The sequence below is a fragment of the Hyposmocoma kahamanoa genome, unplaced genomic scaffold, assembly GCF_003589595.1.
Source record: "Hyposmocoma kahamanoa isolate Upper Pololo Valley unplaced genomic scaffold, ASM358959v1 88, whole genome shotgun sequence".
NCBI lineage: Eukaryota > Metazoa > Arthropoda > Insecta > Lepidoptera > Cosmopterigidae > Hyposmocoma > Hyposmocoma kahamanoa.
In genome coordinates, this window is record NW_020654466.1 from 2,102,779 (window position 1) to 2,118,609 (window position 15,831).

Genomic DNA, 15,831 nt, shown 5'->3' on the forward strand with positions numbered 1-15,831 from the left:
TCCTCAAATGACACCACAAAAAAACTTTTTCACCTCACTAGCTCGGAAAGGTTTTCTTTCTCATTAGAAATCTGCGCGCAAAAGCGTTTCTTGCACGCTAGCGTGGAAAAGACTTTTGAAATTCGAACTTGACGATGGACTGTCGTGCACTTAACTTTTTCTTTCGATGAAAAAAAAATATAATGACACGTTCAACTACGCGATTTGTCGTACATTATCTAAGTGATATAAATCCATTGATATTTTTTATTCTTATTATTGTTGACATTAAATTGACAATGATAACTAATTGTGGTTATTAAATTATTTTAATTCTTCAAAGAACTAAAATAATTTCAATAATCACTTAATCGCACAAAATTATAAGTGCAAGCAAGAATAATAATGGATGAGATGCAAATTCGGTCGTATCCGAAAGTAAACTTTTTCTATTGAATAAAAAAAAACTGATATTTTACATATCGAGTTCTTAGGTTTTCGCGATTGTTACACATAGGAAATGAAACTATTTTTCCGGATTAAAATCGCGTAAACAAGTCTGCAGTCTGCGAGCATGTCATGGATAAACCTACACATTCAATGAAGTTTGACAAACCCCAGGTCCTTGCAAAAGAAGTCCGTTATCTGCCCAGGATGCTGCGAGAGGCCATTGAAATTAAAAAACATCCTAATTTCAACAGGGAAGATGGTTTCTCCGTACCACCAGTTTGGGATCCAGTATTTCCTCTAATGAAAAATCCCAAACAGACATAAGACTGCAGTACTAATTAATATGTTTTAGTTTATTCTAATTACAATTAATAATTAATAATAAATGAAACTTAATAAAAATTCATTCAATAAAATAATTTGTAAAACTTAATGTAGCGTAAATTGGAATGTTTTCTTTGTAGAATTAAAAAAAAGGTATTTATATTCATTAATATTAGACATAACTGGTTGAAGACTGTACCACCTCAGTCAACCGTGACCATGGGACTTGTAAAGGGCCCGAAACGTCGGTTTGTTTGAAAAAACAAATTTACGCGATTTAAATCCGGAAAAATAGTTTCATTTCCTATGATATTTTACAGTTCAACTGTTTTTTTTTTTCATCCACCATTTTCCTCGCTATAGTGAGGTGAAAAGTTGTGTATCTCGCTCGGCAGCAAAGTTGTTTTACGTTTCGTGTCTTGAAACCCTCACTACGCTTAGGAATCTATTTTTGCTTCCTGCGCTTGCTCAGCTTTGCAGCCTTGCATAACAAGTAAATATTTTATTTTTTATTATTATAAGGCGCAGAAGGGCCTTCATCAGAATTGCTCATTGTCTTAGCTGGGCGTGGTAAATAAAACAATTCAACAGCCACTCAGTCACTAATTATTTAATTTATGGTGTTTTAATTAAACAATGAAATCAGTTCGTTACTATTTTACCAAAATTATCACGAAACAGAAATCAACATTAATTTATGCGAACGGACACCGATCGCGTGGAACTACAGCGATTCGTCGCAGCCCCGGCCATCTTAACGGAATGACCATTAAGATAGCCGTCCAGCTGCCATCGGTAAACGAGCGTTTCGCCATAGTGACTTTCAACTTAAATCACTTTTGTCCGCATAGAGGGCGCCACGATCATGTTTTAATGCAATATAATGAAACATAAACTATATCGTTTTCTCGTACATATCGTAAATTCGTCGGCGCTGGTCTGCGCTTGTATCTTTTCAGGTAGGTACGTATGTTATGACTTTGTCTGTTTATCTATGCTGGCTCGGTCGTGTTAATGGTGTGTGTGGTACGGTGAGGATGATGCGCGGGGAATGAGTGGACATTTTTTGTTTGTATTTGTATGAGACTGTAATGAAGCTGGTTAATAAATAGTGTGTTCTTTACGTGTAAAGGAAACAATAAATATGTAATATAATAACAATGAATGTGGAGGTACATATTAACATAACAAAACACAAGAAAAATAAAACATAGTGAAAACATTGAAACGTAAAAAAATAATGATTACCATATTGTAAATAAAAAAACATTACGCATAAAGGAAACAATAAATATATAATGTAATGAATATGGAGGTACTTATATATGAACAAAACAAAACAGAAAAAACACAAAACGCAAAAAAAACAACAAATATAAATAAGTAACAAAAAAAAAATTAAAACACAAACTATTCACAAGTATAAAGATACAAAGTATAAAGATACTTTGTGTGGTGCCAGCTGCGGTAACAAAAGGGTCATTAACTCAGTATTTGCTGGAAAACTCGCTCCCACCACTGATTTTCAGTGCGATGTTAAAACAAATGGTTTACTTCTAAATCTGTCAGGTTTATCGAAATAGATGTTCAGATATTATTACCCTCTCCAAAAACATTTCGATATTATGCGTTTGTTATCGTTGAAGAATATCATTTCAATGCTTACATCTTCTTATCACAAACCACTACTCTGCCATAGAGAGATAAACTTGTAGATAGTGCACACGGCAAGTGTAGTTTGAACATTGCTGGGTAATTAACAAATTAATATTCTACAAATTGTGACCCTCACAGTCACAATGTAACATGCTACAGTTTGTCTTATTGACATTTACTCATTTACTAGTAACTTTTTTGTCACTCAAATCCTCGTCATCTTGTTTTAGTCCTATATCCGATATCTTTTCATGAACATGTGCTGCACGTCCATGCCGTCCTGGCCTTCTTTGTTTGATTACTTCTTATTTCCACTCTAATACATTATCAAACTCTGGTTGAATTACAACTTCACCAGTATTGGGATCAACGAAGAGACCACGGTAATGAATACAAGGAAAGCGGAGCTAACATATGAGGTTTCTTTTCTTTTTAAATAAAAAGTTATAATTATAATTAGCAACAACGATGAAACTTACTGTTAAATTTCTTTTTCCAAAGACGTTATCAAGAAATGCAAAAGATTAAGCTGCAATCACATAAAGCAATATATAAGTACATAAGTAGAAAAATCTGAGCTAAGTGATGGTTGCAATTCATCACAGTCTCGCGGGCAGCTGCTCGAATCAATCTCCAGTTTCGACGTTGCTCGCAGTGCCTCGAGTTGCGACTGTGGAAATCCGATTTATCTGAATTATTGAAAAAGTTCTTGAAAAGAAAAGGGTTAAATGCGTTATTGAAGACAAATTGGGCGTACGAGAAATATAAACTGATGATACACGGAAGAGTGTCTTGGGGTTACCACTTTCTAGTTGAGGTTCTAGTTGACTTATTTCAATTTCATTTCTCGTCGCCTCGTACGGGGAGAAGGCGAAGGCAGTTCGCTGTTCGCCTGATCCCCTAGTGAGGCCAGCGGGCTCTGGACAGGGGCTCCGGAGCCTGCTTTGCACGGACTCACTCGTCTGGGGGGCGGGTCGGAGGACAACCGACCCGTTGGAGCGGGAGTCCTGGCGCAAGCTAGGGCGGCTGGGCGGCGTCGTGGTGAATGTTCACCGACTCCACGGCGCCGACTCAACCGGCGAGAGGTAAACCCGGGGGGATTTTAGTGGAGTAAGCCCTCCAATCTGGAGAGACAGTCCCCACATAACCCCTGAGTCTCCCTGAGTCATAGATATCGGTAAAGATTCCCCCTCCCCGTCAAAAAAAGGCCTCGTCGCCTCCTCAACACGCTTCAGTGCTTTCGTACACGCTCTTCAGTCAGGGTACTCTTGACCTGGACCTCCATTAGGATGATTAACAATTATTATAAAGATCGAACACAAAGAGAAATTCCTTCGATCTGACAGTTGCCCTAATTTGGAATTGAGGCTGCGTCTCTATGCCAAATTAGGGCAACACTAAAAACAAAAAATGAAAACTAAAGATCTGTAACAAAGATATAGACAAATTTGTAAGGTCTGCCGACCTGACTCGTAGCTCAATTAGTAGAGGAGTTGCCCCAACCATTCATTATAAAAAGCATTTCATTTCTATTTCATAATCATTCTCTCATAATGGAGACATCAACCCGTGACACTGATATAAAAATATCAATACGTAAGTGCTGTATTTAACAGAAGTTATTTCAATAAAGCAAGAAAATATGTATGGAAGACCTTGGGTTTTTTTTTATTCATGTTTGAAATCTGTGGCTACAGTCAATGCCCTAAAATATCTGACCCCCTAACCAACTACTTGGTTCTGAGTAGAGTGTAAAGACAAGTGTTGTATAATTTCTTTACAACACCATTATTGAATGACGTTTTAAGAAACTTTTAAGCCAACATGATCTTTAATTACATTATAAAAATTCAACCAAAAAGCTGGAATTCCTTTACTCAAAACTTAAAGGTCAACTGGAGGTCAGGAATTTTAGAGCATCGACTGTACAATTAAAATAATCGGAACGATGTGTAGGTATTGATGCAGCGAACAGGTTGCTCTATCTATACTATGCCAATACACCAACGTAACACATAAACTAAACTGTAAACACATCTTGAAATCTTTATTTAAGTATGTAAATTGCTCGTCTTGTATGTAGATTGTTCGACTTCGTGACCAGTAGGCATCTATTAATCATGTACATTAATGAACCTAATTGGTATCAAATTACAGCAGTCTGTCGGTTTTAAAAAGAGCATTTTGTAAATTTATCAAGTTTAAATTTATCGAGCTCCTAGGTGTTTTCCCTTATTTAAAGAAACAAACAAACGTTTCGGGTCCTATACAGTTCACATGATCAGTATGATTAAAAGACAAATACAAGCGATTATAATCCGAAAAAGACAAACAATTCGTGCACCTGGTAGTAAACGATATGCCTTCCATAATGGTTGCCATTGAGACTTAAATTGACAAGTCCCATATACCTGTAACTTCAAAAAAACCGAAACGTAGTTATGCTCACATTATTGCTTGACGCAGAAATAGATAAGGTGGCAGTACTTCCTTGGACGAACTCTTTCACAAGATTCTCTACTGCTACTTAATTTGTCTTTTGAGGTATTAAAGCTTTTTCTTTTGTTCACAGTGCATCTACGGGTGTTACGTTCATTCAGCCATCCTGCCGACGTTCCACAGAAGGTGCTATTGGCTACTACAGGTAATAGTTTGACTGCTATTACATAGAATTTTTATCATTCCGAGTTTTTGGGTTTCAATCTACAATTATTCTGGTAATCCGTCTGCAACTGTTGAAGGTTGGCCACCAATTTGTACCCTGGTATAATAACGCCACATTTTGACATTACGTCAAAAGGGCTTAGAATATGGAAGTCATAGAAATATCAGGCGCGACGTGAAAGAAATTGTGTATATGTCACATTATATAATTCTCCCTTTTGAGCTTATACACGTTAAAGAGTAATTTCGTTCGTAGCATCTTTAAATATCTTCGCTGAAAAGTTGCCAATTTGCATATTTATTTATTTATTTTATTTGAGACATCAACAGCTTATTAATACCATATCATAATTCGATGTCCAAAATGTAAACAACGAAATGTCATTGTCAAAGTGTGAACGCAGGTGTGCTAAACCTTCTATTTTTAATGGAATTAGAAAAGGAGGAGGTTCTCATTTTCTACAATTTCAATTATCTGTTACAAAATATGTACAATAAATAAAAACTTACACAACGTACAATAATTTAACAAAATCACTATGGAGAAAACTTTCGAATTCAAGAAACGAAACACAAATGTCATCTATGACACGACTAAATGGCGGCACAAAAAATGTTTTTGAATGCCATTAAAAAAATCACAAAGTGGCTTGCGGTACTGAATAAGTTGACCTAAGTAGGAATTATTGAAAACGATACGATACATGTACAAAACTACGAATACCTGAAAACTATCGAGTACAAAAGTATCGATACTTTTTCTGTGTCCCTAACTGTCACATTACTGATTTCTGCCGCCAAGCGAGCATTACTGCGTTCCACTCTGGAAGGGTAAGGATGCTGGTGAAATTGCAGACACATGGGACTTATCAACTTATGTCTCTGGGTGACGAACGCGTGGCAGTGTCCCTAAGATCTTTGCGATGTAAAACTCTGAGTGGCACTGTTACTGTTGTAGATAGGCGTGTCGTTTACCATTTTTATATCTTATAAACAACCCAGTTTTGCTTTCGAAGTGTAAAGGAATACCTACAGATACATTAGCAATAGAGGGATGAATAATGATTTCTATCCTAAGTTACCGGTAAAACGGTATCCCTGTTTTACTTAACGTGAGTTGCCAGCCATAGAATATTATGGTTTTCCACCTCGGGTCTGCCCCATTTTCCCTTGGCTACAGTAAATATCAGTAATTTTTTTTATTTGCAGTTTTTTAGAGAAGCCGTCAATTAAATCAAACAACTTTTAAAAGTCCCTTAAATTGCGAAAGATATTTATTCGGCTCTAAATCACACCCGTTCTTTTAAAGGGGCGTAATTGGAAAAAAAAATTAAGTAACTAATAATATATATTATTAGTATTGAATGTGTAGTGTATTTATTTGAAACTCCACCATTAGAAGACATTTTTTGGCTTCACCCCCTTTCCCACTCTTAATTTTTTTTGGTGCCTTTTCCAGTTGCCTGGAAGAAATTGCAACTTAGCAATAAGCCCACCTGTTGTATATGAGCTTATTCGGTAATTACATTGCTATAAAGATTTCATTATTTCATTCATTCATTCAAATTGTTAAAAAAAAACGTACGTCGCATCAGCCGTGTACATATTTGACTAGTGCCAATATATAATTCTAATTAATATTGAAAACGGTGTATTAATTTTATTTCATAAGTTATTTTTCTTAATTAATGCCGTCAGTTTCTCAAAAATGTTACTTTCCGAATTTCCCGAATTCTACTTGACCAAAATGTGGTATAATGTAACTAATATAATGTGTTGTATTGATTGGTTGAATTATTATATGATATCATAATATGAAAAATATCATCGTATTCATAGTGATTGTTGTAAAAGCAAACCAGGTAGTTCAAATATGGATGATAACGCAAGTATTAAGTCTGTACACAATTCACGTCTTCCAGGAACTCTGACTAATATAACAACCTCACCTGCCGTGGTTACAAGTAATATTTAAGTAAATTGCATTTCAGTAATTGTAAGAACTGACATAGGAAAACCAAATAAAATATTAACGCTTTAATTTCATTTAAGGCAGCTGCAGACAATAAACAACTATAGCATATTGCATCACTGACAGTTTAGGATTAAGTAAGTGGATGAATCTGCAAATAGAAATGTGGTTTCTGTATTTGGCTAATAACCGCTCACGCGATGCGCTCCTCCTACCGCAAAATGGCGGCTATTTGGTTTCGCAAATTAGAAAAGCATTCAGTTTAAATACAAGTTTTTATAAATAAAAATTATTATTCTGCATTGCTAAATAAATACCCTCCATACTACCAACAAAAACATCTCAAATAAAATGCAGTAATACACCGCAAATCCTGCACTTAAAAAGCGTTAACCATGAAATTACTCCTTAAAGTATAGTTTATAAACATTTATATTCAGGGTAAACTTAAAAAACGCTACTTACGGTATGTTTTCAATAAATAAACACCGAAATCACCAGCCCAAACAAAACACACACGATTGTCGTGACGTATTTTTGAAGTTGTTTATTTTTTTTAATGAAAAAATTGCATTGAAAACTTTATGGTTTGCTAGAGTAGTTACCGAAATAGCTATTAATATTAGTTCTTTTACCTGTTATAACTTCGATATCCGATAAATCGGTATAAAATCATCACCGGCACCTTTAGGTGTGGTATGCGTCTACGGCTGCATGTATCGCGTGAGCGGATAAATATGTGAAGATATAACAGTGATTAATGACAAGAAGGTTAATAATAGTGAAGTCAATAATAGTGTTACGGAATGATAATTTAAAGCTTTTTCAGTTTCAATCTTTCTTCTTAATCGCTTCCTCACTGCTGAGGATCGTGACTCCAGTTCATCCTTTTAACCATTTGCCTCTATTGGTTGCGCTCACTCGCATGATGTATTGCGGCGCTGACAGGTAGCTCCAGTTGTTCGGAGATCTGATCCGACCACCTTTTGGGACTCCTGCCCCTAGACCTCTTTCCCTCCACCTTCCCTTTACCATCAAAAGTTCCAGGTTATTAGCAAATGTGCTTGTGAGCAAAATAGCGTATCACAAGCTGCATGCAAGTTGAAGACAGACGCTGTGCATTCTTGATCTTGAGTTCCTCTTGAAATCAAACTGAAGTATATAGATGTAGATAATAAAAAATAATAAATCCTTTTCACGGTATTGACCGTTCGACTATTAAGATTGATAGAGTATCTGAAAAAAGTAAACTCAAAATATTAAAAAATCAATCATAAGACTGCCAACACCTTTGTAGTAAGCAAACTAATTATCGTCTTGAACGTTCACATTGCTTAGGAAATAAATAACGAAAACAACCGTCATAGCCAGCTGGGTAGCTTGATCCTTGTTCTCAAAGAGAAAGGAATCAAGACATTAAAAACACTTGTTAAAACAGAACAAAGCCAACGGAATGCCAACAAGGCAGATGAATTGGGGAAGTTAAGGCGGCACAAGCAGTCTTGGAAGAGTGCCCGAGGAAGATTAGCAACTAATAGATTACGATGTCTAAAGTAATAGGTAAGAATATCTTGTCAGAAGGTATAGTGAAATGGATTACGTCGGGTTCTATTTATTATTCTTTTAATTACAACGTTAAACTTAGTTAATTCAATTTTAAAGTCAGTCATTAGATTATTTATAAGTCATCCATTTTTATAAGCTGTTTACTATTGTTATATAATGATTGAAAATAAAACGCCCATTTTCTAAATTGTGTTTACTTCAGCTGACAGCCTCATGACAACATGAATAAATAAACCGATTTATTATAAATTTATTGTCCCAAAGAACTACGAAGGTAACCACGCCGGCTTTCGTAACAAATTTAATTACAACCTACAAGTTTCCGCAACATTTCCCAAAATACAAAATCGTTACGCTTAAATTCCCTAAGTTGCTGAAATTCCATTAATATTACAGTGTTTGCCGAGTCGAGAGAAAAATATTTCTCAAATATCTTTCTAAAACTTTTGATTTGCGATGTTATCAATTTCTTAAATATATGATACGCTGGTATTTTAAACTTTCTTACATTTTCTCGTAGGATTTGAAAAATCTCTGTAACATTTTGCGGATTCTATCAAGTTAAAAGAAGTTAAAAAGAGAAATCTTCCTTAGATTTTTCGCCTTGCTGATCCCGTTTAACCCTTAGCACGTCTTTCAAAAAAATAAATTGGTCATATCCATTTGCATTCATATTTTAAGCAAAATAGTATGATAGAACGTGACGACTTACTGTTTCTGCGATTGTGTGACATGTTGTTAAAATTTTGTGATAGATGGCATATATCACTGTTCCAGGATAAAATATTTTACACAATCGAGCGAAGATTTCACAACATCATTTATCATATTCTGAACACTTTTTCACGATATTGATTTTCAGCTCTAATTAAGTGATCGAGTGACCACCAGTGTATTTTTATTGTACTTATATAGAAACTACGTTTGAAGCGGGTAGGTGCAGGTAAATAAATCATTGGTGTGTGTACGGTAGTGAGTGACAGATGTAACACAAAATGCATGAAAATAGAGTCAATGCTGTAGAAATGATAGTTTTGTATGTGCAGCAGCAGTCCCATATCTTTTATTTATAGGCTCAACCTTATCAACCTCTTAGTTATGCGCGAGGGGCAGTATGACCTTTTTTTTGTGCGACGGAGCCTGCACAGGGACCATCTAAGCAGATCAGCCCGTTTGCACGGACTTCACCCGGTTCTCTGTAAGGTGCACGTATTTTCCAGACAGGTATCGGAGCTAAAGGCACTCACTTCCCGACGCCGAATGAACGTATTAAGTATTGTCTAAAGGGGACATAGGTAGATTTCTTTTAACACTTGATCAATTAAATTCATGTGAAATTGTACCATACAACAATAACTAAAAATTGTAAATTGCACAATACACGTGACATTTTATATACCATTCTATTTGACACCTGTTACACAGCGCACCGGTGCAGTGCATCAGAAATTCAATTACGCGGTCCTGCTGTGGGCGAAATGCCACTACCAAATGCCATCTCATAATCGACTTGTTGGTAATCGTTTATAGACTTTAGGCTTGTATTACCAAGCCGATATCGTATTTTTAGCTTGGTGCTCTTTCTGTGTGGTTCTAGGTCCGGTCTATTATGTTCAGTTAATACAACTTTTGTTGAATTCTTGAGGGATTTTTTGCCGGAAATATGCATGGCCACCAGCGTATTCTTGTATATTAGATTGTAACTTTCCAGCTATCGTCATTTCGATATGTTATGCTCCCAACGTTTATGCCTTATATAGCCAATCTTCTGCGTGAAGTTACTCACTTACCTCGCATTCGAGCATACTATTGCCAAAATCATGATTGATCACTGGCAATCACTGCAGGTGGTCATGCTAAATGCGTCTTGATAAATGCCACCTATTCCACCCGTTATTTTAGGAGCAGTAGAAAGTGAAAGAGTGTGTAAAAGAGTTCATCTAGTGTAGTATTGCCTGTACTAATGTTGATTAATATGCATGCAATGGAACGTACAACTGTACAGATCCTTTAAAACGTAATATGTAACACAACGTAACGGGTATAGACTGTAGAATATGTATTTAGTAGGTGGCGGTTAAACACATAAAGTATTGTAAGAACAATTATTTAATAAAACTACGTGTGTTTCCCCAAGCATTAAAACTTTATGGGTTCAACTGGTTGGATTTTCAAATTTTACTGCTCTGTTTAGATCTTTCTGAAGTAAGATAGGATAAGTATAATATATCGTATAGGATTTGAATATATCTTTGCGTAAGTAAAAATGTCTGGTGAAAAATATTGTTAGCACATTTTACTTGTAATAAACTTTTTTGTTAGTTAATCTATATGTTTTTCAGAGGCTACAGTTCTGTTGTTAATATATTTTAGTTCTTGCGAGGTCTTCTTAAAAAAATAATTGAAATCTTTTTTAACAAAGTTTTTCAAGCAAATTTTCAAACTAAAAATTTAAAACTCTAAGGCGACGATATTGCAAAGATAACTGAGCTCCTATCTAGCAAACTTTTTTATCAAAAATAATTTTCTTTACTACAGACCTTGTTAACCTCTGACGCAAAAAGGGAGAGGTTATAAGTTTGAAACTTTTGGCCTATGTTTGTCTGTATGTCTAGGACAGAAATTCGTTGCGGTGTTGCGTTCAGCGGGGCATCTAAGGTGTGCGAGTAGATTGTGTTTTGTGTTGGATGTATCCAACACATACGTTTGCGCGTAATTTATGCGCCAACTTTGCACGCCCCACTGATCGCACCAAGGGATCTACTCTCATACCGACATCCCTCCGAAACAGTTACTATCAAATACGTAATAATAATAATAAATAAATCATTTATTTGGCATCCAAGGCCCACTTGTTAGTAAATACAGACATTTTTAAATTTATGACTATTGTTGGTAAATTCAGAGACAAAACATAAAAACACACATTATTTCGCTCGAGGCGCCGCCGATTACCCCATCACCTCACCAGAACCTGCACGAAATGACGAACGTTTTCAGGATGCCGTTAGGATTAGAACGCATTCTAGAGATATGTATATATAATATTCGATAATACTCGACCAAATTAAGCACGTAATGCTCCTGGTGGTAAGAGACACGCCTATGCATAACAGTTGCAGTGCCACTCAGAGCTTTAAATTACAAAGTTCTGAGGGGTACTGCCACTGCGCCCGTAACTCTGAGATGTAAGTTGACAAATCCCATGCGCCTGCGATTTCACCAGCACCCATACTTTTCAAAACCGGAACGCACTAATGCTCACATTACGGCATGGACGAATACTTTCACAAGGAGATCTACTGCTACTAAATCTAAACTGTAAGCTACTTTGCCTGTAAGTGAACAACGCATCGAGACCAATTTAATGAGAGCCGAAACACGATAGTTCTACTGTAAGCAGTTGAGGAGTTGGGTAGTCTGGATTTGGATCTGGTAGATCACCGGTATTCACTCTGGGACACTTCCCAGAACACCCAAACCAGAATCAATATAGAAAACTTCATTTCCCAAATTGATCCTACCAGGTGTCGAATATAGGACCTTCACACAGTATAAATCGTTAAGCCACCGAGGTCGTTAGTTACAAAAATTTCATAAATAGAAATCTGCAAAATTTAAACAAATAACTCAAATGTTTTTTCGTATGTCCTTCAAACGCATGTAATATAAATACATTACGCATACACTCATAGCCCCGCACTAGGGAAACCCTGTATCACGGGTACCAAGAAAACACTCATAGACAACCACAAATTGCACCCAAACTAACGAGAGAATAAAAGTAAGTCATACAAATATTTCTCCCGGCCCGGGAACCAAACCTGGGACCTCTGCGTGGCAGTACAGCATGGTAACCGTTCAGCCACAGAGGCAGTTCAATATCAAGGTTCATTACACTTTACACTTAGCTACCGATTTCCAATTTCCCTGACTTCACAGGCTACTCCAATGCTATTGTGAGAAGTTAAAACAAGTTTTTTGTCGCCCCCATTCTAAGCCGGGGCTGCAACTTTTGACTAGGCACGCAAAAAGCTAACAGTTAGTAGGGTTGCCTACGAGCTGGAAAGGTTTTACTGAAAAAAAAAATGGTGTTTGAAATCAACAAGATGTTGTTAAAGGTGATCATATAACTTCTAAAGTAAAGTAAAGAGTTCTAAGTCTATGAAGGATTATAGTTGCAGGAACAATTTTAAGTAATTTATTTATTTATACACTAGCTGGTGCCCGATACTTCGTCTGCGTTAAATAAATACGTCGAGTAGCTTACTGAACTATACTAATTTTCATAATCTTATTGGTTTTCCATACAAACATTGACTTTGATCTTGTTTTTCATTTCTTCACTATACATAATGCTTGGTCTTCCTCTCTTTCTCTTACCTTCTATCCTCCCCTCAATTATCACTCTCACAAATTCATAATTACGCAACAACTGCCTCCGTAGCCGAACGATTACCTTGCTATTTGCCACGCAGAGGTTCCGGGCTCGATTCCCGGGCCAGGAGAAAATTTACGTATATTTATTTCTCTCGTGAGTTTGGGTGTAATTTGTGGTTGTTTATGTATGTGCCCATGGCACCCGTAACACAGGGTTGCCTTAGTGCGGAGCTATGAGAGTGAGCGTAGAAAAAAGTCCAAACATCCATTCACCCCCTTCCACTTTCCTCTCTTCTCCTCTCTAATGCATCCAAAACAAGATCAAAGTGGTCAAAAGGAACTGGCTATGAACCGTAAGGAGTGGAGGACTATTTCACAGTCTTTAAGATTTATTTTTGTGACAAAAGCCCATGGTCTTCTCCTAGGTCTCATCTATCTCTATACCAAGATTCATCGACATTGATTTAGCATTTTGTAGTGTAAAACTACGGACTCCTATCATCTTCATTTCTTTTATTATACATTTTCTAGGAAACGCCCTTAGTTTTCCTGATTCCTAAAAGAGTTTCAACTAATATTTACTATAATATTAGTATCTAAATTACTTAAATTTGCTATAGTAAGGTATTTCTCGCACTTTGATAGTTTATTCACTTTTCATGTCTGATCTCCCGGCTTTGGCATAGTTTTATCCGTTCATAAATTTATCAGAATATAGTAATCTAGCGCAAACAAATACAAAATTTACTATTTAATGGTTCGTTAATGATTTGTTTAATCTTCTTTGCGTCGAATTTCCGGTGATTGTTTTATGAATGCTGAATGATTGATTGTTATCCAGTCAATCGGTAAAAACTTCCATTGGATTTGTTCAAATACAAACAGGATTATTGTTTCATTGTTCAATTTACTGACTTAATTTATTTATTTGGTTTCAAATTTTTTATAATCAGATTCGTTATAAATAAATAAGTTGTTAATTTTATATAATTGGAAATGAAACTGTTTTATGAATTTGAATCACGTATACTTGTTTTTCAAACAAACCAACGACCTCAAAACGTTGGTTGTTGTTGGTTGGTTGATGAGACCTACCTCGTGGTCACGTCGGAAGAGCAATTATTTTAATGGTTGATTTTGCTATTTCTCCAATTCAAGGCGTTTTTCTCTCAATATACTTTGAGTAGTTAGAACAGATTTTTATTATCTCCAGTGTCAAGTCCTGTATAGTGGCGAACTAGGGGATATTTCAATAAAACTTAGCAAATAGACGTAATTCCACGTACTTTTGAGGTCGGTTTTTTTAGTACTCTGTACTGAGATTATTACATTTCCATTCTTAACTTCTAATTTTAAACTAAACATGTTTTCCTAGGGCTATGTATTTTTTTCGACACGCAGCCACTCACAAATATTCGTATACATAATTGTGAAAATAAATAGACAACGAATAGTATTTAAACCGTGTCGTCTCTTATTTAAAAAACAACTGTTCTTTCAAAAGTTTTTAATAAAGGAACATAATATTTCGTCTATATAGCGGGAAAGAGTGTATCTGATGTCAGTGTTAAAACACTCAATCAGATGATTTTATTAGACAATAATTAAAATATACAGGTAAGGTACAATAAAAGCTAAAGACCATATACAACCTCAAACGGCTTTGGTTGATTCTGCGTAACAGTGAAATTGTTGAATCAATTACTTTGAAAAAATATATAGTAAAAATCGAGGATATACACTGATTACAAAACGCCGTGAAAACACGATTCCTAAAGATTTTCATGTTAGAAAAAAAACACAAATTTACCTCGAAATTTTACAAGAAAATCGCTGTCTTCAATAAATGATTTACATATACCAATGATTTTTTTTATATCAACTGAACTAAGTAGAACTCGTATAAATATTTTATTAATATAGTTATATATAGTTAATTACGTTTGTAAAAAAAATCAATTCTGAAATAAAGCTAGTGTCCCTGTCTCTCGACCAAAGCAAAATTGAACCGTATTAGTACGAGAAAAAAATTTAATTCGAGTCGATGTAGTATCTGTTAAATATCGGTCTATTCTTTTTTAACTATTAAACAGCGCTTTTCGTTTTTTAACCATAAAATGTACTACAAATTACAAACATAGTCCACTCGACAAGTCATTGTAAAAGTTATAACGCTGTAAAGCATACCGCTAACAGTCGTATTGCCTCTCGTTAACAACTGGTTTATTGAATAACCACAATTATAATAAAACACACTTGTGTCAGCCCTGCGGAGAAGTTACCCTTTATTATGAAAAGGTTATTTTGTCATCACTATTCACTTTTATTATTACTTTTTTTGTGTAGTGTTAAAACTACGATATTCCTTCTTTGGCACAGGCATCTATTATTTATTTCATTTGAATAATAAAGATATTGTATAGTCGTTAACTGTTGCTTTTCAATTAAAAGGTCGAATGGTTCTAATCTTCAAGGCGATATGTATATACAGGATTTTCCATTTAGGGTGGTTATGTTGTTGAGGCTGCTTTTGTCAACGCTGTTGTTTATTTTTCAGTCACCAAACATGAATTTTCGTGGTAAGTTATAGCATCGAGCAACACGTGCACATAATAAAAATTTATTAACAAAACGGGTGTTCTATTGTGACACGTAAGAGACTGCTTCGGGTTCTCCTGAACACTCTCACGAAAAGCGGCGATGTTTTTGGCAGATCTTGTGCTTCGTTGACGTACGAGTTCACTGAACCGGTCGACTCGAATTTGGCCACTAAAGGTTGCATAGTTGACTGGGGAGGATCACAAATACGTAAAGCGTAAAACAGGCGCAACGCAACAATG

At 35.7% G+C, this 15,831-nt stretch overlaps 1 protein-coding gene across 1 annotated transcript in view; it reads left to right on the top strand.

Annotated features, from left to right (window-relative positions):
• The window catches only part of LOC113235870 (calmodulin-binding transcription activator 2), a 354,352-nt gene that overhangs the window by 303,125 nt on the left and 35,396 nt on the right, over positions 1–15,831 (top strand). Inside the window, exon 5 of the mRNA XM_026471792.1 lies at positions 4,982–5,053. Within this exon, the coding sequence (XP_026327577.1) occupies positions 4,982–5,053 (72 nt within the window). The remainder of the gene's footprint in view (positions 1–4,981; positions 5,054–15,831) is intronic.